This window comes from Danio rerio, chromosome 13 (assembly GCF_049306965.1).
Source record: "Danio rerio strain Tuebingen ecotype United States chromosome 13, GRCz12tu, whole genome shotgun sequence".
Taxonomy (NCBI): Eukaryota; Metazoa; Chordata; class Actinopteri; order Cypriniformes; family Danionidae; genus Danio; species Danio rerio.
Window position 1 is genome coordinate 495,406 of NC_133188.1, and position 26,388 is coordinate 521,793.

General features: G+C 40.2%; 1 protein-coding gene across 2 annotated transcripts in view; it reads right to left on the minus strand.

The window, feature by feature from the left end:
* slit1a (slit homolog 1a (Drosophila)) overlaps window positions 1–26,388 on the minus strand; it is an 86,763-nt gene that overhangs the window by 51,015 nt on the left and 9,360 nt on the right. For both annotated transcript variants that reach the window (XM_073919588.1, NM_001034968.1), the window contains 3 exon segments: window positions 15,466–15,537; window positions 14,238–14,309; window positions 12,358–12,429 (listed from right to left, as the gene is read on the minus strand). In XM_073919588.1, coding sequence (XP_073775689.1) covers window positions 12,358–12,429; window positions 14,238–14,309; window positions 15,466–15,537 — 216 coding nt within the window.

Consider the following 26,388-nt stretch of genomic DNA (forward strand, 5'->3'; position numbering starts at 1 on the left):
ACATGAACATAGGGATGTCCACTGACCCAGACGGGTCTCGAACCAGCAACCTTCTTGCTGTGAGGCGACTGTGCTACCAATTGCGCCACTGTGTCACCCCTCTTTCAAGCAACAGATAAACAAGCTCAGTTTGCAATCGTCACGTCACGCATGCCCAACTGATTCAAATATCAACATTCCAATTCAACACAAAAATGTTTGTCCAGAAAACTTAAACATGTAGACATAACATTTTAGCGAATATTGTTGATATAACAGATATTTTTGTGTAATCAATTCTTATTCACAATTCTTAGTAAATATGACAGAAAAAGAACAGTGTGTTGAACAAATGGTGATTATGTTTTTTACAGTGAGGTTGGGAATGTGGAGAAATCTGAAAACGTGCTACAAATCAGACGAGGGCTGTTCTTTTGCTGGGCACTTTTTGTAAACCGTTGGTTGGGTTGAGGGAAGTAAGCGGGTGGGCGGGTCAATCTGTAAAATTGGGTGGGTTTAGGGAAGAAGGAGGATGGGTCAGTCGATTGGCCGGCCGCCCAGTCATTCATTCAGTCGGTCGACAGCGGCCTCTGGTGGGTCTACGCGAGAACAGCGCGGGCGTGATAAGCACTCGTGGGAGACATTTGAGAAAGCGCACACAGCGGACTCTCACGGACTCGCAAAAACAAAAACTGCAAAAATACCTTCCTCCTGGGACGTATTCCGCGGCCTCCAGAAACGTCCACAGGACTACTTTTTCAGAATGAGCCTGGGCTGAAAATATTACAGGTAATGCTCGGAAAATTAAAGGTGCAGTAGGTGATCTTCCACAATGCTAACAGCTTAGCATAAATCTCTGAATCACAGTCCCTCCCCTGCCGTCTAGAGCCACACCTCCTTCCAGACATCCCCAAAAATCTCGCTTCTCTATGAAAGCTCATGCTCTGACACATTCCACATACTACTTCCAGCAGGATAACGCAGCATGTCATAAAGCTCAATCATCTCAGACTGAACATGACGATGAGTTCACTGTGCTCAAATGGCCTCCACAGTCACCTGAGCTCAATCCAATAGAGCAGCTTTGGGATGTGGTGGAACGGGAGATTGGCATCATGGATGTGCAGCCGACAAATCTGCAGCGACTGTGTGATGCTATCATGACTATATGGAGCAAAATCTCTGAGGAATATTTCCAGCAGCTTGTTGAATCTACACCACCAAGGATTAAGGCAGATCTGAAGGCAAAAGGGGTCCAACCCGGTTCTAGTGAGGTGTACCTAATAAAGTGGCCGGTGAGTGTACATAATAAATATATCACACACACACTAGTTTACTACTGTAACTCTCTGATTAACAAGCAACGATAACAAAAACTGAGCGCAAATCTGGCATCAAGCAGAGTGTGTGATCAGGGACGGGCGTCTGCTGTGTGTGTGTGTTTACGAGCACGTCTCGTCGGTGCTATAGGCAGCAGGAGTCCTCAATAAAGCGTGGCCGTGCTGCGACCCCCTGCGCCGACCTCTGACCTCTGACCCCTGGACTTCCTCAGGCAAACACAGCTCATGATGACCAATCCATCTTCAGCTGACGGCGATGGGAACGCCAGCCTGACCCCCACACTAAAGAGAGAGAGAGTGTGTGTGTGTGTGTGTGTGTGTGTAAGAGTGGAATATTCTCAGATTGTGTGTGAGTGTGTGTCTACATGTGTTTCTATCTATGTGTGTGTTCATGCTTTTGTGTGCATTTGTGTGCATGTCTGTCTGTGTGTGTGTGTGTGTTCATGTTTGTGTGTGTCTCTCTATGTGTGTGTGTGTGTGTGTGTGTCTACATGTTAGTCTCTCTGTGTGTGTGCATGTTTCTGTCTGCATTTGTGTGTGTGTGTGTGTGTGTCTGTGTCTGTGTTCATGTTTGTGTGTGTCTCATTGTGTGTGTGTGTGTGTGTGTGTGTGTGTGAATATGCATTTGTGTGTCAATACGTGTATCTGTGGGTGTGTGAGAGTGTGTGTGTGCATGTGTGTGTGTGTGTGTGTGTGTAAGAGTGGAATATTCTCAGATTGTGTGTGAATGTGTGCCTACATGTGTGTCTCTGTGTGTGTGCATGTTTATAAGTGCATTTGTGTGTGTATGTCTATATGTGTGTCTCTGTGTCTGTGTGTGTATGTCTGTGTATGTGTGTATGTGTGTCTTTGTGTTTGTGTGTGTGTTCATGTTTGTGTGTGTCTCTATGTGTGTTAGTGTGTGTGTGTGCATGCCTTTGTGTGTCAATATGTGTATCTGTGTGTGTGTGTGTGTGTGTGTGTGTGTGTGTGTGTGTGTGTGTGCATGCATGTGTATATGTGTGTGTGTCTACATCTGTGTATGTCTGTGTGTGTGTGTGTCTATGTGCGCATGTCTATGTGTGTGTGAGCATGTGTGCCTGTGTGTGTTCGTGTGTGTGCTTGTTTCTGTGCGCGCTTATATATGTGTCTGTGTGTATACGTGTGTCTCTGTGTGCGTGCATGTGTGTGTGTGTATGTGTTTGTGTGTCTATATGTGTGCATGTGTGTGTATGTGTGTTTCTCTCTCTCTCTCTCTCTCTGTGTGTTTATTTTTGTGTCATATGTGTGTGTGTGTTTAGAGCAGTGAATCTGCCTCTCAGCCGTCTGCACACACACACACACACACACACACACACACACACACACACACACACACACACACACACACACACACACACACACACACACACACACAGCAGAACACAGCGCTGTCAGACAGAGAAAGGCTGAGGTTAACACACGCTAAGCGGAGGAGCGGGGTAAGATGAGCCAGGACAACCGCTCGCTCTGGAATGCCTTTGTGTCTCTCAGCTAATATTTGCAGACGCATTCGCCTTTCCCCTCTTCAGCTCTCAGTGTTTACAGAGGAGGATGAAGGAGACGAGGAGAAGAAGACGAGAAGGAGACGAGAAGGAGACGAGAAGGAGACGAGTCACAGAGGAGAGCAGAGAGATGAGGAGGAGGATGACTGGAGGAAGAGCTTCACATCCTGGAGGAGCGGCTCTCATTAACATACACACACACACACACATGCACAGGTATGCATACACACACATGCACAGACACATTCACTTTCTCTATCTCACACACACAAACACACACACGCACACAAGCACGCACACACACAGTCTTGCACTTACATTCTTACACACAAACACAGACACATTCTTAAACACAGTCACACACACGCACACACACACACACACACACACGCACACACGTCATTCCTAAACACAGTCATGCACACACAAACACACACATTCTTGAACAAGAAGTCACACACACAACGTCATTCTAAAATGATGCGCGCACACACACACACACACACACAAACACACACATGCACACACGCACGCACAAACACAGTCTTGCACTTACATTCTTAAACACAAAGTCACACACACGCACACACACATTCTTGAACACAGTCACACACACACACACACACACACACACACACGTCATTCCTAAACACAAAGTCATGCACACACAAACACACACATTCTTGAAAAAGAAGTCACACACACACAACGTCATTCTAAAATGATGCGCGCACACACACACACACAGATTCACACATACAAGCATATGAAAGCATTCAGATTAACACGCCAGCACGTACACACACACACACAGACACAAAGACTCACACATACACACAAGCATGCAAGCATTCAGGTTAAAACACCAGCACAAGCACACACACACACACACACACACACACACACACACATACACACACACACACACACACACACACATACACACACACACACATACACACACACACAGACACATTATTGAACACAAAGTCATACGCACACACACACACACACACACACACACACACACACACACACAGACACATTATTGAACACAAAGTCATACACACACACACACACACACACACACACTCTCACACACACACACACTCTCTCACACACACACACACACACACACACTCTCACACACACACACACTCTCTCACACACACACACACACACACACACACTCTTTCAAGGCAGGAATCAGGCTGTGAAAACGGTCAAATCCAGTGAGATCTGGCTGGTGTGTTAACCTGAATGCCTTCGTATGCGTGCGTGTGTGTGTGTGTGTGTGTGTGTGTGTGTGTGTGTGTGTGTGTGTGTGTCGGTGAAGCATCAGGCACCATTAGCCAAAAAGCCAGAAATAACATCATTCCAGCACTCCTAAACGAGAACCGGCAGCACAATTACACAAGAAGTCGATGATAATGCAATCGGTGTCTGGCGCGCGTCAGACAGACCGTCACGCGATACACACCATCAGGCCGTCAGTCTGTTTCTACCGCGTTTACTGTAAGCCAGACGTGCACGACAGCAGCATTGGCCATTCTCTTTTGTCATCCGGCTGTTGTGTCTCGCTGGGATTCCTCAGCCGTAACTCTCCAAACACACTCTCTAAATATTTAAAGACTCTGCTGCGGGTGTAATTAATATCAGTGGAGCACGCTGGCGGCCTGATCAAGGTTACTTTCAGAGAAGTGGAACATTAGAGTGAACGAGCCTCCAGAACTGTCCTTGTCCTCTCTTTAACACTTCAGAAGTAGGGCAGGAGCGCTTGTGTGTGTGTGTGTGTGTGTTTACACAGGGGAAACTGCAGAGAAACGACCATTACTGAGCACATGCAATCATTCCAACACACACACAAACACACACACGCTAAACTGGAAATATGTGTTTCCATCGAGGAACACAAAAAATCGTTATCGCAATAATAGTATATAGGGGCGATGAATCGAAATTGAAATAAAATCGTGATTTGAAACAGTGATTGCGCAAAAACTGCGAATATGAATATGAATTACAAAGACTACAATATGATTCGTATCGTTATCACAAAATATTGTTATCATATTAATGGTATATAGACCTGAGCGATTAATCAAAAATAAAATAAAATAAAATAAAATCGTGATTTGAAACATTGCACAAAGACACCGAATATGAATGCAGTTTAAATATATAAACATATCTGTCCAAGAGTCTGAATTGGAAATATGGGCTTCGTATTGTTATCAAAATGATGGTTATCCCAATTATGGTATATAGGGCTAAGCGATTAAGTAAAACTGAAATAAAAATTGTGATTTGAAACCGTGATTGCGCAAAGACTGCGAATATAAATATGAATCGGAAAGGCTACGACATCAACGCAGTATAAATATATACCATATCTGTCAGAGTGTCCAAATTGGAAATATGTGCTTCATATCGTTATCGCAAAATATCGTAATCATGTTAATGGTACACAGACCTGAGCGATTAATCAAAATAAAATTGTAATTTGAAACATTGCGCAAAGACTGTGAATATGAATGCAGTTTAAATATATTAACATATCTGTTCAAGAGTCTAAATTGGAAATACATGCTTCGGCCTAGGGCTGCACCATTTATAAAAAAATACCATTATCGCGATAAAGGTATAAAGGGCTGAGCGATTATTTAAAACTGAAATAAAAATCGTGATTTAAAACCATGATTGCGCAAAGACTGCAAATATGTTTATGAATCGGAAAGGCTACGACATGAATGCAAGATAAATATATAACCATATCGCAAACGCAGGGAGAACATGCAAACTCCACACAGAAACGCCAACTGAGCCAAGGATCGAACCAGCGACGTAGCGACATTGCTGTAAGGCGACAGCACTACCTACTGCGCCACTGCGTCGCCAAATTTATTCATTCATTCTTACATTTTCATTTCAGCTTATTCCCGGGGGTCGTCACAGCAGAATGAACCGTCAACTTATCCAGCAAATGTTTTTTCACAGCGGATGCCCTTCCAGCCGCAACCCAACACTGGGAAACACCCATACACTCTCAGCCAATTCAGTTGATCAGTTCCCCTATAGCGCATGTGTTTGGACTGTGGGGGAAACCGGAGCACCCGGAGGAAACCCACGCGAACACTAGGAGAACATGCAAACTCCACACAGAAACACCAACTGACCCAGTCGGGGCTCGAACCAGTGACCTTCCTGCTGTGAGGTGATTGTGATACCCATTGCACCACTGTGATGCCCATACAATGAAGCATATCTTATTTAAAGTGTTTTAGATTTGCAGAAATGTAAACAGCACCCTCTAGTGGATTTGCCATCTGAAACGTACAATGAAACTTGACCACTGCAATGTATTTATGTTATGCATTTATGTAGGCTGAGGCACGTTTTTTCCAAAGAGCCTGGATTGAAAGATTCATACTGAATATCCCCCAATAATTTCTCCACTCTGTCGCATTTTTATTACAGTATATGAGTGCCACAAACAAAAACAAAAAATGTAAGAAACAGACAATGAAGCCTGAAATAAGAGATCAATAATATTGGTGTGAAATGACCTCCAGTTCCTCCATTTCTCCAGCATCCACTGATGCAGCCCTAGATTAGCCATTCTCAAAGCAAACCTACAGAGAGCTGCTCTCATTTCCAACAGTTTATTTATTAACAGAAGCGCCATCCGCCTCTCAGGAAAGATGATCGACAGAAACACCAAAAACACGGTGACTTTGAAAGCTACTTTTACAAAAACACTGTTTAGGCTTCTCTAACAGAAGCGGGAGGAATAGAAAACCCAAACAAATCAAGCCCTTTGACTGAAGTCCAATTGAAAATACACACAGAGTACATCAAATATGGCACACAGACACTGAATCCATGACTGAAACACGACAGCCAATGAGATCTGAAACTGGAAAATAAGCATCATGCTGTCAGGTATCCCTCAAGGTTCTGTCTTAGGACCACCACCGCTTTTCCTATAAGGAACACAATGATGCTTTTTTTTGCACAGTGTTCAATTAAACATATCTGAAGGGCCAGGTGAAGAGAACAGACTTCAGGATAGCGAGCAAGTCCAAAGAGAAACCCACAATAATACCGCCTGTGAGCATTCATAAAAGTTGAAAGCATTTCTGGTTGGTGCACATAAGTGCAGTAACATCTGTAAAACAGCTTCCCTTCACGTGGAGAGAAACATAGAAGCATATTTTCCCGACATAATGGAGTGGAGAACTGGAACGCTCTTGACTGTGAAACTTGATGGCGGATGTTCCTCTGGATCACACACTTTTGGAGTAAATCCAAAATAACCGGAGCAGCCATCCGCAGACAGATGGCACGGTAATAACATTTAAAACAAGAAACCGGAGTTAAAGGACTAAGACTTAAACAAGAGCAAAACATGATGAGGATTAAGTCACTTGCTGATCTCAAATAAACCTCCTGTGAAAACAACACACAATATACTATAGGAGTTAAAGCATTGAAGTGTTAAAGGGATTACCTCCTTTTTTTCTGGATGAACTTAATCATTACACTGATCAGAAATGTGGTACAACTATCAATCAGTTATGCTCAATGGTTCTTTTAAATTAGCATTTGACTACATTCACACATGTGCTGAGATCTGTTTGATTAGGATGTGTATTAAAGCTAATAATATTGTAAATAATGTTTAATTTCTGACACGGAGTGATCGTTTCACTTCACAAGACCTCAGTGTGTCATCAGGAGCCACGGCTATTGATCTGGACTCGTATGTGTTTATTTTTACTCTTAATAAAACTGTCAGTATTTACTCGCATTATATGAAGTTACTTTTCTGGGGAGTAACTCAATATTTTAACGGATTACTTTCAAAACTAATGTAACACAATACTTGTAATACAAAGTAACTAAGTAAGGCAGCTAGTTATTTTTCTATGGAGTAACTCAATAATGTAAAGCAATACTTTCAAAAGTAACATAACACATTACTTACCATTAAAAGTAATTAAGTAACACAGCTAGTTACTTTTTAGGAGAGTAACTCAATATTGTAATGCATTACCTTCAAAAGTAACGAAACGCATTACTTACCATTAAAAGTAAATATGTAACACAGCTATTTTTTTTTCTTCTGGGGAGTAACTCAAAATTGTAACACATTATTTTCAAAAGTAACGAAACGCATTACTTACCAATAAAAAGTAATTAAGTGAGGCAACTAGTTACTTCTCTGAGGAGTAACTCAATATTGTAATGCATTACTTTCAAAAGTAACGTAACGCAATACTTATAATACAGAGTAACTAAGTAATGCAGCTAGTTACTTTTTTAGAGAGTAATTCAATTTTGTAACGGATTACTTTCAAAAGTAACGTAACACATTACTTACCATAAAAAGTTACCAAGTAACGCAACTAGTAACTTTTCTGGGGAGTAACCCAATATTGTAACGCATTACTTTCAAAAGTACTGTAACACATTACTTACCATTAAAACTAAATACGTAACGCAGCTAATTTTTTAGGGGGAGTAACTCAATATTGTAACACATTATTTTCAAAAGTAACGTAACGTAACGTAACGTAACGCATTACTTACCATTAAAATTAAATACCTAACGCAACTAGTTACATTTTGGGGAAGAAACTCAATATTGTAATGGATTACTTTCAAAAATATTTTCCCCCAATCCACACACACACACACACACACACACACACACACACACACACACACACACACACACACACACACTGCTGTAACCAGTCCTCTACTAGTCTGACAGCTCTTTACTAGTCTCCATAATGAGGGAGGGGGAACCGCGGCAGTAAATGGCAGAGGAGTTTCAGGACATGCCAGGCTCTTTTGTGTCTTTCTTTATCGCCGCTGACCCCGAATCAAACATGCGGCTCCTGCATCTCCTGGGTGACTCCGCAAGCCCTTTCGCCTGGAGACGGAGCACAATGGCATCCTGGGAAAACCCACGGCGACCCTGTTTCTCAGACGAGCAAATCGACAGGCAAACAATCTGCAGAAGAGCAGTTCCATGCAAATGTCAACCTTGCCGTGAAAAATGCAGTTTCCCCCATAATAGTGGAACCTTTGCGGAGTTTTGTGTAGGTGTGTGTCTTACAGTAGTGTAGAAATACTCCATGTCTCTGTTAATGTTTTCATACAACTATAATGAACCAACAACTATTCCATTGTATGTTTTACACAGAGGATCCCTTTCAGTTGCAATCCAGCACTGGGAAACACCCATACACACTCATTCACACACACACAATCATACACTACAGCAAGTTTAGTTGATCAGTTCCCTTATAGCGCATGTGTTTGGACTGTGGGGGAAACCGGATCACCAGGAGGAAACCCACACCAACACGGGGAGAACATGCAAACTCCACACTGACCCAGCCGGGACTTGATACAGCGACCTTCTTGCTGTGAGGCCACAGTGTGACAGCACTGAGTCAAATTGAATTGATTCTTAAGTATATTTAGATTTTGTAATTTGATGTTAAAAAGGGAAATGTTCTACTATATACAATATACTATCAAGTAAATAACCAATTACTATCATCGACACTATGAGGTAGAATGAAAATGTCCTTATAAAACAGCTTTAATGTTATCTGTGAATTTGAAAATAAAAATCGGAGCACAAAAAAATGAGTGAAGTCATGTAATGCATGATTTAAAATGTAAAATAATCCATGCATTTAAAATAATGCAGCTCTCGCATGAAGATGAATATGACCAAGGTTTAAGGTTTGTTTGTTTTCTGCATAACAAATGCCAAGATTGATGTATTGCAGAAATTACATCTATTCATCAATACAAAATTAAGCAAAATAATTAAATACAAGGTTACACAAATAAACAAACAAACAAATCCATACACAACCAGCATCCCCACATTAAAAAGCATTCAGTCCCCAAGTCATTGAGGATTGCTAATATTCATTTTATCAATCGTTTAGGCTAATAAATAAAACTCTTACTAAATAAAAACATTGCAACACCAACAATTATAAGGGTTAAATTTAAATGCAGCATTTTAAAATAGAGCACTTAAAATAATGCAGCTTTCACATGAAGATGAATATGACCAAGTGATTGAGGATTGTTAATAGAGATGTTAACAAACCCTCGGCATGCCATGACCTCTGCGAAAACCACAGATAAACCGCAAACACATGCTTTCAGCGCCCAGTGCCGGTCCACATACTGATGCTCAAAACAGAAACGTGTTCTGTGCTACTGGGATCTGATGGTTTTAATAACTGGACGCCTGCCACTATTGCATTCAAGGCACTAAACAGATCTCTCCATCCAGCCTCGGCCAAGAAGACCGACACAAAAGTGCTGCGAACGTCCATCTTTTACCTTCAGAGACATGTGAGAGCGAGTGGCTGTGGAAACTTTCCTCTGGACGGACTCCAGCTCTGTATGAAGAGGCTGCGCTTCAACAAACTCTGCGTGAACATTCGCTCTTCATCATCTCAGTGCATACTGTACAGTGTGCGGTTAAATGTAATAACGAGCAGTTGTTGCCATTTATTATTCCTAGTCTGTATTAATGCATCGCAGATTAAGACGAACAGGTATCAGTGCTTTTTAATGCATGTCAGTAGCATGTGATATGTGTGCAGGAGTGTGTCGACGGGCAGGTTTGGTGTTTGTGTGCAGGATCTGAGCCCAGCGGGGAACCGGGAGACTCCGTCACTCCTGCCGCTGTGAATATTTCACACAGCCCGAGCATGAATAATGGATGACAGCGAAATATAGAATGGCTTGTACATACATGGAGAATTCTGTCTGTGTTTGTCCTCTTTTCATCTCTCTGTTCGCTCGCACGTCCCACTCGCTCTGAATATTTCAGCGTGTTTTTTAAATATGTCTCTGCGGCTCGGCTCGGCTCTGACGGAGACTCTGCCGCTCAAACAACTGCGTAAATCAGTCAAAAACAGCGACAAACACAAACATCTGAGAATAAAAGGCTGAGAATAATCGCTGATCGGAGTCTTTACCTATCTAGGTTATTATGCTTTTATTTTATTCTCTAATCATTTATTTTCAGTGATTTGTTTAGCTTTTTAATTAGTGTATTTTAGTTGGGCAACACTTGGAATTTTAAGCAACAGTTCCCACTATTACTATTGACTTATTATCTGCCTATTATTAAGATATCGGCTGTTGATTTGAAAGACAAGGGAAGTTTATTCCTATAGCATATTTCATATGCAATGGCAATTTTAAAATATTAAAATCATAGTAAAATAATCAAAATAAGTAATGTCAACAAAGCTTAAAATGATTAAAAGGTTTAAAAACAGATAAAAATATGTTTAAACTAAATTAATTAAGAAAGAAAGGAAAATAGTGCGAGCTGTCAAACATAGCACAGTGCTCATCTACATTTAGTATGATTATTGGAGTCATGCTGAATATTGCTTATAAGTATGATCTTATTCTACATACCCAAAGCCTCAAACAACCCAAATTACCTTAATAACTATTAAAAAGCAGCAAATTAGGAGTTTAATGAGGCAAAATCTAGTTAATAGTTTATCAATAACAAGGACAGTACCTTAAATTAAGTAAAATAAGATGAACTGTCCAGTCATATTTCCAGAAGACAGCAACAAAAATTACACTGAGTGTAGTTGAGTTTGTGTCAATTATTCTCAGACAGATTTAGAGTAAAAGTTGTTTGAACACACAAGTAATGCACAACATATCTACAATACTTAATTTAATAAAATCTGTTTGATTGCCAAATGCATTTAATTATGGCCTTAGATGCATAATCAAGAAAACACAAGCATATTCAACACATCAGAGACCACACACACACACACACACACACACACACACACACACACACACACACACACACACACACACACACACACACACACACACACAGCTGGATCTTTCATTCTGACAGCACTCTAGCATGTGCAATTTGCAAAAAATAATCATAAAGAATGAGCATTAAATATCACATCATTCTGCAGTATTCAGTCATAGCAATAAACAGAACTCTTTAAACCCAAACACACAAACCACAAACCACAGCCAGATCAGCCAAACACCAAACACTGCAGGACAGAATAATAATCCTTTCCTCTAACAAACTCACTCTGAAACTGTTGGGCTATTTCAACCTAATTTTAGGAGTATTATATACAAAAATCATAAGTTTTTTAGGCATAAATTAAAAGCCTAATTTTTAACTCAACATTTGGGTTTGTCCTCATGTTCAATTTCTGTTGAAATAACCCAATCATCTTAGAGTTATACTGTCAGGTGAAACTGAGCTGATTTCTCGTGATCCAGCAAAGACAAAGCACAAAAAGCCCTCACACACAGCCAGATCTGATTCTCTAGCTTTTTCTCCAGATAACTGAGCACACTGGAACTGCAGCATTTTCCATAAACATCAGGCAACAAAAATAAACAACAACAGTCAATATTAAAAACCAACCATCAGCCAGCAGAAAACAGGCACTTACAGTCTGGACAGCGCGGCGTTCTTCTGGAACAGGAGCTCTGGAAGCTGGTGAAGCTGATTTCTGTTCAGACGTCTGGAGAAAAGAAGAAACAAACACATTTACAGACTGAGCCAACACAACAGCAACTCTTAAGATGACACTGGGAAGTGTGTTAGGGCGTACTCACACTTTGCTATCCAAACCATGCTCAAACCCGTTTCCCGGACGTTTGAGAAGTGTGAGTGCGCTGAATAGAGCACGGTTCACTTGGGCTTTTGATTTCACTGAAAATCAAAAAGCTTGGGGGCTTTCGGGCTTGAGCCCGAAACTGAAAGTGAGACGTGACTTTTAAGGGGTTGTTTCATATGGATTTATTAATCATTCTTACTGTTCAGTGAACGCAAACTGCCGTAGTTTATTAAATACGCAAACCCCTTACTGCACGACAGCTGCACCTTCAGCAGACCTCCTAATTCCTGCAGCACGAGGGCTTTATGATTGTTTATGAGCGCCAAAAGTGGCAGATCTGTTCGGCCAAATATCTGTGTGTCACCGCATCCCTAAGGACTAAAGCGATATAACTAGAGAAATGTCCACTGTGCTGAGCGAGAGTGCTTACTGAACAGCGCAGCATCGATGACGTAAGCGTGCCCATGCCCGATAGTAATGTAAGTGCGGGCCGTCGGGGGAGACAGGAGGGGGGACAAACGTGCTTTGACCTGGTTCGAGGCAACTGTGCATAGTGTGAGTACGGCCTTATACTCTCTATATTATAGCATGTACAACTCTTTGTTAATGAGTGCTCCAGCATACTGTAGTATTAACTATAGTGAACTGATCAACAGTAATAAATACTGTAGTGTATTTCAGCTTTTACAACAGTAAAGGTTGTGCAATTTAAAGCTGAGGATGGCATGTGGTGTTTGTGCTCCTCTAATAAATGAGTTGAGCCTCAGAAGACAAGGTGCAAGGTGAACACGGTGGCTTCTGGAGGCATGAGACGGGAGCACAGTCTAGATCGGAAGTGCAGTATGCACAATAATAAAACAGAGTTTTTCATGACACTGTATAACATTAATTATTATCTTTACAGTACTGTGATGGTTGGGTTTAGGGTTGGGAGTAGATGTTAATAAAATATAATTTATTGGGTAAATTAATAGATAGCATAAATAATACTCGGTACCAGTATCACAGTACTGTGAGGATTGGGTTTAGAGTTGGGGTGGGGGTAGATCTTAATGAAATAAAAGGTAATAGGAGGTAATTTCCTATGAAGGTACTTTTCTGGGGAGTATATAGGAAATTTAGGAAATAGAAAAATTACTAAATGATATAAAGAATTCTTGTTAACTTCGGCTGCAACCATATCCGATCTATCAACAACCAGCGCAGACAGATGCTCATTATTCTGGAGGGAATAATAATAGAAGAAGGATAACACTGAAGCACTGTCATGACGGACTGTCGGAGAGCTGAGGCCTTTTACAATCAGCACAACAACATCTCACATCTGACACAGTGGAGAGCTGCAAACCAGCATTAATGATGCTAAGACCCTCACACACACACATGCATTGACAGACTGATGAAGCGCAGGCACACACTTTACTCACTGCAGCTGATCACTGCACAGTTTATCTGCATATCGGATTAAAAGTTTATCCTACTCATTTGCACATTATCAAAATTTACTAAGCATTTTAATGCGATATTTCAAAATGCGCATAAAGATAGGTGGATGCAAACACAGCTAAGTGGGTGTTTGAGTATGGCTTGTGTTGGCTCTCATGAGCACTCTGTGTTCCAGCACTTTCTGCCTCAGAGAGACGCAGCGGTGACTCCTCGCCCTCCACCAGCAGGAAAAAGCTCTTATTTCCTATAATAATGTGAACACTTACAGTCTCTCCAGCTCTCTCATCTCGTCGAACGCGCCGCGCTCCACCGTTACAATCTGGTTCTCCATCAGCTGCCTGTTGAAAAGCAGAAATCACAGACGTTTGAGGACACTGCAGGAGCAGATATGGGACAGACTGTGATGTTTTGTTGAAGTCAGAATTATTAGCACTGCTGTCACGTCTTAATTCACTCATATATCTTCCTTAATTTCTGTTTAACAGTGAGATATTTAAACATCTAATCATAATAGTTTACTAACTCATCTCTAATAGCTGATTTATTTCCTCTTCTTCATGATGACCACATAATATTAGACTAGATATTCTTCAAGACACTAGTGTTCAGTTTAAAGTGACGAGTAAAGGCTTCACTAGGGTAATTAGGGTAAAGTTAGGGTAATTAGGCAAGTCATTGTATAACAGTGGTTTGTTCTGGAGACAATCCAACACTAATATTGCTGAAGGGGCCAATAATATTGACCTTAACATGACTTTAACACTATTAAAAACTGCTTTTATTGTAGCCCAAATAAAACAAATCAGACTTTCTCCAGAAGAACAAATATTAGAGGAAACACTGTGAACAACTCCTGCATCTGTTCAACATCATCTGGAAAATATTGGAAAAAAATAATAAAAATTTCACAGCGGGTTGAATGATTTTGCCTTCAACCGTATATATTGTGGAATAAATACAATTTCCACAGATGATTTAGCTCTATTGTGAAAGAATTAATTGATTTAAATGGATTAGGAATGATACAGTAGGGAAATAAAGCATGCATGAAACATGATTATTATTAAATTACAAGCATAATTAAATACAACAGAACAAAGATAAAGTGAAATAAACTCTGCATTATGATTATCTGAGGGGCCTAACAGTATTAACAGTATAATTAACAGTATAAATATGAAATAACACTGTATAGTCTTCATTATGTAAATAATATGAATATATGAAATGTGCCTTTCTTGACATTTCAAATGGTACAATTAAGAGTGCCTGAATGATTTAAACTCTGCTGAAATTCTCACGCAGTCACAGACCTTAAAAACACATGCAAATGATCATCTTTACTCCATTATGAATAAACAATGCAGAGAAACTAAAGGAAGGAAGAAAGCATTTGTCCTCCATCTATAACCACAACAACTAGACACATGTGATATCATCATTCTGCATTTATATAAAATGTGCAGTGCTGTATATAGACCTAAAACAACTTACAGTACTCGAAGATACTTGAGGCCAGTGAAGTCGTTTCTGTTGATGCGTGTGAGGTTGTTTCCATTCAGTTCCCTGAAAATAAAGATGCATTTATTTTCAGTCCACACATGCTTATAACATTGTTTATTCTGCACAGAAAGTGTCACACACGCACACACACACACACACACACACACACTGCTTTTCCTGATGCACGCTATAACAGTTCAGTTCAAAACCTAATTTTTAAAATGCATATTTATTTTTTAATCAATCAAAAAAAAATGTAGATCAATTTTCAGGAACTAATAATTTGGTAAATGCTCAGAAATTACATAATAACCACATAGCTTTTCAATATTAGTACATCTACAGTACAGTACACATAATGTAGGTTAGGCTGTCCAAACTGTTTGGTTTTCTCTTGGTGTAAACATCTTCCTGATCTTGTAGATGACTTTATATTAATCAATCAATCAATCAATCAATCAATCAATCAATCAATCAATCAATCAATCAATCAATCAATCAAGACTTTGTAGTCAGTATTTATGGGAGATTTCTGTGTTTTAATCCACCCTTAAAATGCTTAAATGTTAGCTGCGTCCCAAATGGCACACTACACACTGTGCACTCATGCACTATGTACTTATGCACTTACACACTCAACAGGATAGTATATGTATGTAGTGGCGTCCCAAATGGCACACTAATTTGTTTTTTACTAAGCGGAAATTCAAACCGTTTCTCTGATGACGTTTGACGGTCGCCAAATCAGTGAAATCAACAACCGAATTATCAAATAATACCTGCCGTGAGTATAACCGCAGTCACCATCGGGAGGCGCTATAATCCCTCTCGTAGGAGAATTTTGCTTTCACAATTCAAAACAAATTAAGTTATCAACATGTGCGCCCGATAGCTCCGCCCCTTCCTCTACTTTTTGAGTGTGTGAAGTGTCCATCATTACACACTTCATTTTAGCGGGTGAATGAGTGCATCATCCGTGTAATTAAAGTGCACTTATTATTTTTAGAGTTTTCAGTGTGAACACACTACTTACACTATTTATACTACAAAATGGCGTAGATTAGTGCGTTAGTGTGCGATCTGGGACGCAGCTGTTGTTTCAATTATTGTTAAAGTAACAGAGTTTAGCGAAACAGAGTTGAAGAAAACACAGTTGTTGACAAGAGAGTTGTTGATAACAGTTGACATTTTCTAGTATGTTGTGTTTTAGCTTAGAGTGCTTTCACACCTACACTTTTGTTTGGGAACGTGTCTCGTTTGCCCAGTTAGCGCGGTTCGTTTGGCATATGTGAACAGGGCAATCGCACTCTGTTCCGCGCCAAAGTAATCGCTCCGAGATCGCTTGAATGAGGTGGTCTCGGCTCGATTGAAACGAACCCTGGAGCGGTTCGATTGCAGTGAGAAAGCGATCCGATCCGAGCGCGGTTATATCACAGTGTGTTATGGATATGTAATAGGCTTACGGCTATATGAAGAGAGAATTATGAGTATGGCGGGAAGTTTCGCGAGTCTCCGGATTCCCCCACAATCGAGTGATGATCTCCCGGTAATCTCACGTCTCCCTCCCGGTCCTCAAATAGGCATCGTCGCGCACCCTTCTCACCCCTCCCCACCGTAACAGAGCTGAGCAGAACACAGAGACACACACTGAAAGTGTTTTTAAATAACTGAATTTACAAATAATAAAAGTTAATGAAATAATAATAATGAAAGTTAATTAAACTTAGTAGAGCAAACACACAAAACAGATGAAAAGTAGACAAATACATAGTCAGTCTGTGGCAGTAAAACGCAGCATGTTTTTGCAAATATCTGCTCATTATTAGGAACATGTGTTGGGCTTTTTTTGGTGTAAACCTCTTCTCCAATCATGCGGAGAAACACACTCACACAAATCTCCCATGAATACTGGACACAAAGTCATGCACTTTCTATTGGGTCTAATGACCACTCGTGGGAGAGGAGATTGAGGACAGATGTACACACAGGTGCGTGCGCGCACACACACACACACACACACATGAAATGGACCACTGATCAGCTGATATGTAGATGCTCTGGTCTTATTGTTTTGTGGTTTCTGACTTCTCTTTATTAAAGACCTTGCAGATGATCGCACATCAACTACTGCATCACATTACCCTTCCTGTTGTCTATAATTCAGTATACAGCGTTCGTCCTTTAGATCGAAATGAGCCACCTGCACTAAACCTCTAAAATAAGGCAGAATTTCAATCCTCAAATCTATTCTGCATGAAAAACCAGTCTGATCTTCATCCCACACTCTGTGACTGTTTGTGTGTTCCCTCATCAGTGTGCAGTACTTCAGCAGTGTTCACTCAGTGGACAACACTCGACTCTCACTGCAGTAAATACGGGGGGATTTTATAATAATAAAAGCACCTGCAGAAGAGTAAAGAGAGTTCAGCGAGACAGTTTGCATAACAATTAAAGCAGCAGACTCTTAAGGCAACCTGTAAGACAAGCGTTGCACCCTAAATGTGTTCAGCCTTCAGGAAAAGATGAAACGATTCATTTGTCTAATGCTGGGGTCATTTTAGAATAAAAAGTCAACAAAATTAAAATTAAAAAAACCTTGTTTAGTTCTTTTTCCTGCTGTTAAAATTGTGCATGGGTCATTTTTAACCCTTAAACCAACATGAGAGCATGGTTGCTGCTAGAAGGGATACAGCTGCAGGCATTATTATGTATTAAATCACCAAATAAATGTATTTTATTAATGCTTACCACACAAGCACAACCCACACAGTAATGTAAAAAATAATAAATATACCATTAATATGCATATTATTGATTAAATCACTAAATAATTGTATTTTATGAACATCTACCCCTACCCCAACCCTAAACCTACCCCTCAGCGTAATGTAAAACCGTTATTATACAGAGCATTATTCATATTATTTATTAAATTACACATTTAATTGCATTTTATTATAGCCTAGCCCAACCCTAAATGCAACCCTCACAAAACTTCTGCAATACTGATGTGCACAGCCACAGCTGTATCCCCTCTAGACTTTACCTTGAAACATCTATAAGTGTTGTGAAAGCATTATTTCTTGTGCTGAAATCTATCCATCTGAACTTTCTTGGCTGCCTGATATGTGAGGCAGCTGTGAGCATCACACACTCATTCCTAAAGGATCCTCCAAGCCGGCAAACTCCTCACCCTGGGTGACTACCGATGACCCGTACAGACACTGAACTTCACATCTTATAGGCCGGATGGGAAGATTGTGTTTGGATTCTGTGTTCTTCACATTATGCCAATGCATTTATACAGAATATTCCACAAAACTGAAGGATGCAAGAATAAAAAACAACAGGGGAAAATAAATTCAAGCGTTTGTCATAGCAGATGTATTCTGCAGCCTGAACCCGTTATTAATCATGCAACCAGCTCACTTGCGCACTTGATATTCAAAGTAATGTCAAAATTGTAATTTGCACTTCCACTGCACTGAAGTTCATGCACTCAACAGCAATCAAATCAACCTGAATGCATGCATATAAACATCAGCTGTAGATATGCAGATATGCTGACATGCTCATTTCTGGGTCTGCAATGCATCCCTGTTTAACCACAGACTGCTGAGTTCATGATCATCAACTTTGCTGGGAGTTCAAATACTGAAGTATTCCAACAGTTTTTAACCATTAATCAGTGACGAATACTTTTAACATACTTTGAAGTCATGCAATATACAAATATGTGACTCAGGGCTCTATTTTGACGGTCCATGTGCAAAGCGCAGGGCGCAAACACATTCAGGGCGTGTCAGAATCCACTTTTGCTAATTTAAGGACGGGAAAATCCGCTTTGCGCCGTGGCACATGGTCTAAAAGGGTTGAGTTTATTTTCTTAATGAGTTTTAGGTGTGTTTTGAGAATAAACCAGAGTCTCATCTCCCATTCCCTTTAAGAGTCAGCTGCGTCACGCCAAGAGCGCATTCACTATTTACAGGACGCAAAGTAAGTGTAAGTAGAAAAACTGAGCATTTCACAAGAGAGAAAGCAGTTAAACAGAGCATCTGCAGCGCGAGAATGACAGATAAATGATCTACTTTCACTTTCGCTCTTGGATAGGGAAACCTTTACGCACAGACATCTATTAGCCTATTAATAATTAATTTTGTTTGTTAAGCGCAAATATTTGTCTCAAAGCTATTTCTGAATTCAGTTCTAATCTCCAGCAAACGAATAAATGAATAATAATAACGAAGTGTGCTCAGAAAACTGAGTTATATCCTAAAACACATGCTGCGCCCCATATGGTCTAAAACCTGACAGGTGGACAAATCTAAGCTTGTGTTTAATAAAAACGAATATAAATATGGATATAATAAATAATACTGCTAATACTAATGACATTATACAAAAGCAAATTGTTATGAATGAACTGAAAAAGCCTCCCTGAGATGAAGAAGGCATGAAAGCTGTGGTTTTTATATTGATGTAGGCTAGAAAATAATATGTAGTAATATTTTAATCCTTTATATTTATATCCTATATCTGTTCTTATTATATCCTATATATATCCTTAATATTTAAATTTTTTTCACATGTAAAGATATTTGCGTATAGCTCTACATCTTGTGTGTATTAAGCAGTGTGTAAGCGAGGCGCAACTCTGCGCTGGAGTTTAGACCGGGTTTGTTTTGGTCTAATGAAAAATCTATTTTAGTTCCTCCTTTTTAGATCAGTACGCCTTTGGGCGCACATATGAGCGCTAATGCATTTGCTATTTAAACAGCGTAGCGCAACGCCTCAAAATGACTCTTGCACCAAGCTGAAACTATTAAAGAAGTATTGCATCGGTCCTTGCGCCACATTGCGCCGGGTGTATGATAGGACCCTTAATGTGAGACTAGTTAACCAGATATACAGAGCATCCGGAAAGTATTGACAGCGCTTCACTTTGTCCACATGTGTTTATGTTACAGCCTTATTCCTAAATGGATTAAATTGATTGATTTCCTCAACATTCTACACACAATCCCCCATAATGACAATGTCAACAATGAGTTTTGGAAATTGTTGCAAATATATTACGAATAAAACACCTGTAAAATCAGATGTACGTCAGTAAATGGACCTCAGGTATATTCCGTCTCCACTGAGCATTCTGGAGATGTTCCAGCAGCTTCATTGGAGTTCACCTGTGCTCAGTTCAGCTGATTGGACATGATCTGACAAGGTTACAGCTGTCTATATAAGGCTCAGGGTTGACAGTGCATGCCAAAGCACAAACCAAGCATAAAGACAAAGGAACTGTCTGTAGAACTCCAAGACAGGATTGTCTTGAGGTACAAGGCTGGGGAAGGTTACTGAGACTCGAACCAGCGACCTTCTTGCTGTGAGGCCACAGCGCTTACCACTGAGCAGCAGTGTCGCCTGGGTTTAGTACTTTAGTTTTCATTCTTTCCATCTTAGACATGTAAAGAGCTACAATACACATCAAAAAGCTGAACATCAAAGAAAAACCCCTGATCTTTATTTCTTTCACCGTTTTTCTTTACAGTAAGTTTTATATATGTGTATACTGTAGGGTTATTTTGATCTGATGAACAGTTGAGTATGTGCTAACGAACACGGCCTGAGTAAAGCATAACGTCTGCTCATTACAGACCACTTTAAACCTGACTGTGATGTGAGTTTAAAGAGCAAACTCTGCTCCTGGCAAGCGGCCACAACTATTTCTGTGTTCGGGGAGAACTCGTTATCCGGCTAATGAATTAAAAAGAGGGAAAAAAGGAGAGGAGATCTGATGGAGAGCCTTTGATGCTGGTGGAGCTTTAATGAGTCTGATCCGTCAAGCAGACTAATTCCTCCTAATGGTTTGTAATGTGTGTTTTCAGGTACTGATATGCACATAAGGCCACCCTGAAACTTCAGCACAGAGCTGCTAATGAAAGGTCATGAAGAGGTTGATCAGCTCGTTTGGGGTTTTTGGTTCGAGCTTTATTGTGATTTCACTACGTGATAATTGTCTCCGGGCTACACAAGTAAACATAATCATGAATATGAACACACTGGATGTGCAGTTGAAGGCAGAATTATGAGCTTTTATTCTAGCTGAAATAAAACAAATGAGACTTTCTCCAGAAGAAAGAATATTATCAGACATACTGTGAACATTTCCTTGCCCTGTTAAACATCATTTCAAGAGTTCACACTTAGCTCATGATTCATACAGAGCTTGTTTGGGGTGCTGTCCTAGGAGAGAGCCCTGAGCTCAGGGGATCCTCGAGCCCAGGGCTCCCCCCTTTCGCAGGGCGAGGGGAGATTGGGCTCAGGTCGATCTCAAACTCCCCCGCTGCTAAGGCCAAGGCGAATTTCCTGAGAGTAAGATATTAGGAAAAAGATTTAGGCTTATTTTATCTACAATATAGACCATATTTGGATGAATGGAGGAAACCGTGGAACCCGGAGGAAACCCACGCAGACACGGGGAGAACATGCAAACTCTGCACACCAACGCCATTGTTATTCTTGCTGTGAGGCAACAGTGCTAGTCACTAGGCCACCGTGCCGCCCATTTTGGATAAAGGTGGAAGAAGGGAGGAGGGGGGTTTCTTTCAGATGGAGATAGCTGTAGAAAGGAAATGAGCATATATATATATATATATATATATATATATATATATGGGCAATTCCACGCAAATGTCAACCTTGCCATAAAAAATTATTTAGTTTTCAGCAAAATAGACAAACCGTTTCTACATTTTTTGTGTTAGCAAGTATTTTACAGTACTGTAAAAATACTCGTGAATGTATCTGTCAGTATTTCAAACTATTATATTTAATTTGCCAAAATCACACAAGTGGCAATTTCACAGCTGTCACATCCATAACGGAAATGTGTCACATCCATAACGACACTTTTTCTTCATAAATGCAAAAATGTCAAATAAAATAAAATCAATCATTTTAATTCTATAGTGAGCCGACTCATACCTGTTTGATGAGCATTGTGTCTTTCGGGTTGTGCAGTTTAACTGTCAGAATTTCTAAATAATCTGTTGTCGACTGTAAATTCGCAAACTTTTTTTTTGTCACATCCATAACGCATGTTTATTTTCCTAATTTAAAATATAAAACATGTTTACATATTGATATTTTTCTGCTCCCATAACTCTGTGGTGAGCTATTTTGGAAAATATAAACAGAAGTAATTATGTTTTGAGTTTTTACTGCAAATGTCACATCCATAACGCTGGAATTGCTCATATATATATTTATAGTGACTTGGGATCCTTTGATTGGAGGATCATGATTAGCTAATGTGGACCAGCTGGGTCAATCATGAGCACGTGCTTCTCTTGAAATTAGTTTAAAATTAAACTTCACTTGGGAAATAATTAAAAAAGAAAAAAAATTCAAAGGGGGGTGAATAATTAGGCATGGGCCGGTATAAGATTCTGACGTTATGATAACCTTGGATAAAAATATCACGGTTTCACTGGACCATGGTATCGTTATTACTGCTCTAAATTATATTCTCTTTAATTGTCTGATAAAAAAACAACCTTTGAACGCAATATATTTTATTTTGAGAAACATCTATAATATTTTGGAGTGATAAACATGTCAGGCTGAATAAATGAATCATTAGCCCCTTTCACACATACAGACCTTTACGGAAAATTACCGGCAATTTACCAGAAAGGTTGTATGTGTGAAGGTCTTTTTTGAAAATACCGGTAAATTCGTTCTGGCTATTTTCTGGAAAGAGAAGTTGTAAGATTACCGGTAATTTGCCGGAATGCTGCGCTGTGTGAACGCAGAAGGAAGATCGCGTGCACGTCTAGAACGTGCTGACGTGAGACGTCTGCTTTAGCCAATCAGAACAGTCAGACGGCTTCACGTCCGCACAGTTTATGAGAATAAAAGCCTTTAAATATAGTCCCAGACACATTTAGCTGCTAGAAGTTAGTCAGATCACGTTTATATGTTCTTCTTAATGCCAACTGTGTAAATAATCATCGATGAGATGCTTATGATAAGCCGTTGTTTGTTTACCTTCAAGCTTTGCGTGTGTCTGTGAAACAGCCTGTGAGCGCCTGCACACACACATATTATGAACATCTCGACATGCGAAAGTGATCCTCTATATGTTTTCATCAAAGTTGTTCAGAATACTGATCATCCACAGAGTTTGTGATGTAGTCAAATGTTTACAAATTCAAGCGCAGCCGTTTACAGCTTATTTGTGGTGAATGATGTCACAATTTACCGCTATTTTGGAATGGATGTGTGAACGGTCTTTTCTGGAAATATTCCGTAACGTCCTCGCCTGTGTGAACAGCGCTTTGTTGAATATACCAGTAAAGTCGTTCTAGAAATTTTCCATATATTTACCGGTATCACTGTGTGAAAGGGGCTAATGACTTCTGCTGTCTTCATTAGTTTCTAAAACACAGATTTTTTTTTACCATTGAAGACAGCATCTTTGGAGATCTTTTCTGGTGGGGGATTCTGATGTCCTAATTTTTTTTATTAAATAAAAAAACACAAATAAAAAAAAATGTTACTCATACCTTGAAAATTGTATAAACCAAAAGACCGTAATCCGGTAAATTAGGGTCACACACCAGTGTTTGGAAGCAGTAACATCTACACAACATGGCTCTGTTGCACAGTTAAAAACACAACCAGTAATAGTTCAATAATAGTCAAACTTCTGTGTTAATACTCTCTCTTCACATATTTCAAACCTTCATGAGATTCTTTCTAGAAAAATCTAACTAAGCATGTGAGAATCCTTGCAGCACACTTGTGTGTGTTGTTTCAAGAAAACAACCATTCATTTGTGTTGTGCTTTATTTACATTAGTTTATATCCAGTGACTCTTCATTCATTCATTTTCTTGTCGGCTTATTCCCTTTATTAATCCGGGGTCGCCACAGCGGAATGAACCGCCGACTTATCCAGCACATTTTTACGCAGCGGATGCTCTTCCAGCTGCAACCCATCTCTGGGAAACATCCACACACACACACTCATACACTATGGACAATTTAGGCCACACCTGTACCACATGTGTTTGGACTGTTGGGGAAACCGGAGCACCCGGAGGAAACCCACGCGAACACAGGGAGAACAGGCAAACTCCACACAGAAACACCAACTGACCTTCTTGCTGTGAGGTGACAGCACTAGCTACTGCACCACTGCGTCGCCCCAGTTATTCTTTATTTTATTTAATCATATGATCATTAGCCATATCATTTTATTGTTCATCAGTTATTGATTTGATTATTATTTCTCATTTTATTATGTTTTTTAGATATTATTATAACTATTTTCCTATAATTATTGCTTCATTATTATTTCCATATTGTTTTTACATTATGACTGTGGATTCAAGTGACACGTGTTTTCATGAGCAGGAGATAAGAGAATGTCTGCATGTCCCGGTCTGTGTTGTCTCTGGACAGTGTTGTGCAGCAGTAATTTTCCATGGCTGTTGCTTATATAATAACACTTGTTGGATTTATTCTGGTCAGACGAAGATCATATGCATACGATCATATGCAACTAAGATTATTCAATAAACTCTGCTCGTTCTTTATCCTCATTACTTTGTCTCCTGCTTCTGCTCCTCTCAGGTTTTCTTATATTTATAGGAGACTGTTAATTCAGTTCAATACAGTTTGGGTAAGGGTGAAGCAGTGACGCTGTAGGTAGTGCTTTCTCCTCACACTAAGAAGGTCACTGGTTTGAGGCTTGGCTCAGTTGGTGTTTCTGTGTGGAGTTTGCATGTTCTCCTTGCGTTCGCGTGGGTTTCCTGCGGGTGCTCCGGTTTCCCCCACAGTCCAAACACATGTGGTCCAGGAGAATTGAGTAGTGTATGAGTGTGTGTGTGGATGTTTCCCAGAGATGGGTTGCGGCTGGAAAGGCATCTGCTGATAGCTGGATAAGTTGTCGGTTCATTCCGCTTTGGCGACCCCGGATTAATAGAGAGACTAAGCCAACAAGAAAATGAATGGTTTGGGTTTTGGAAACTCTGCTGACTTGTTGTCCAAATACCTGGAGGAACTGACATTTTCTGATAAGATCTGACATCCGGGGCTGGATCGTATTCATCTGGTGTGGAGATGGTGATCTAACAATCTTCTGTTGAACTGAAAAAAGCTGAAAACCGGCAACCATTGACTTCCATAGTGTGTGTCTTTCCTACTTTGCAAGTCGATATTTACAGGTTTCCAACATTATTCAAAACATCTTCTTTAATGTTCAACAGAGGAAAGAAACTCCGAAGGGCTTGAAACAAGTGAGGGGTGAGTAAATATGCAGAATGTTAATTTTTGAGTGAACTACCCCTGAGCACTGTATAAAGTGCTTGTTTTTCACACTCCTGCGATGTGACCGCCATCACAAAGACCTCACGCAGCATAAAAGCTCCACGTTCACCAGCTAATCTCATATTGGTGATAGGATTTATCACGGCCATCCAGCAGCACAGCCTAAAGTGTTTTTCTCTCTCAAGACAATCAATAAGCAATCAGTAGAAGCAGACGGAGGGACGTTTGGCCGGCGTGGAGAATTGGTGAGTACATCAGAGCTGCAGTTCACAGCACACGCGGCCCAAAACCCAGAGCGATCGCTGCGCTTTAAAGAGAATTCTCAATCAGACCGCTCAGACGTTTGATCTGCACCGCGGCACGTCTCCAATCATGTATAAATAGATGCACTAGCACAGATAAAATAAGAAGAGTCCAATCTCTGGATGTCTGCTGCATGCAAAGACCACTTTAGAGATTCAACAGCAGAAGAATTCATGCACAAACTGGAATATTGCATATGTGGGAGAGGAGAATGGTCAGCTCCTGCTAATCCTGCACAGATATTGCTGGGAGAAGTGCAGCACTGTTGGGATTCTGCACT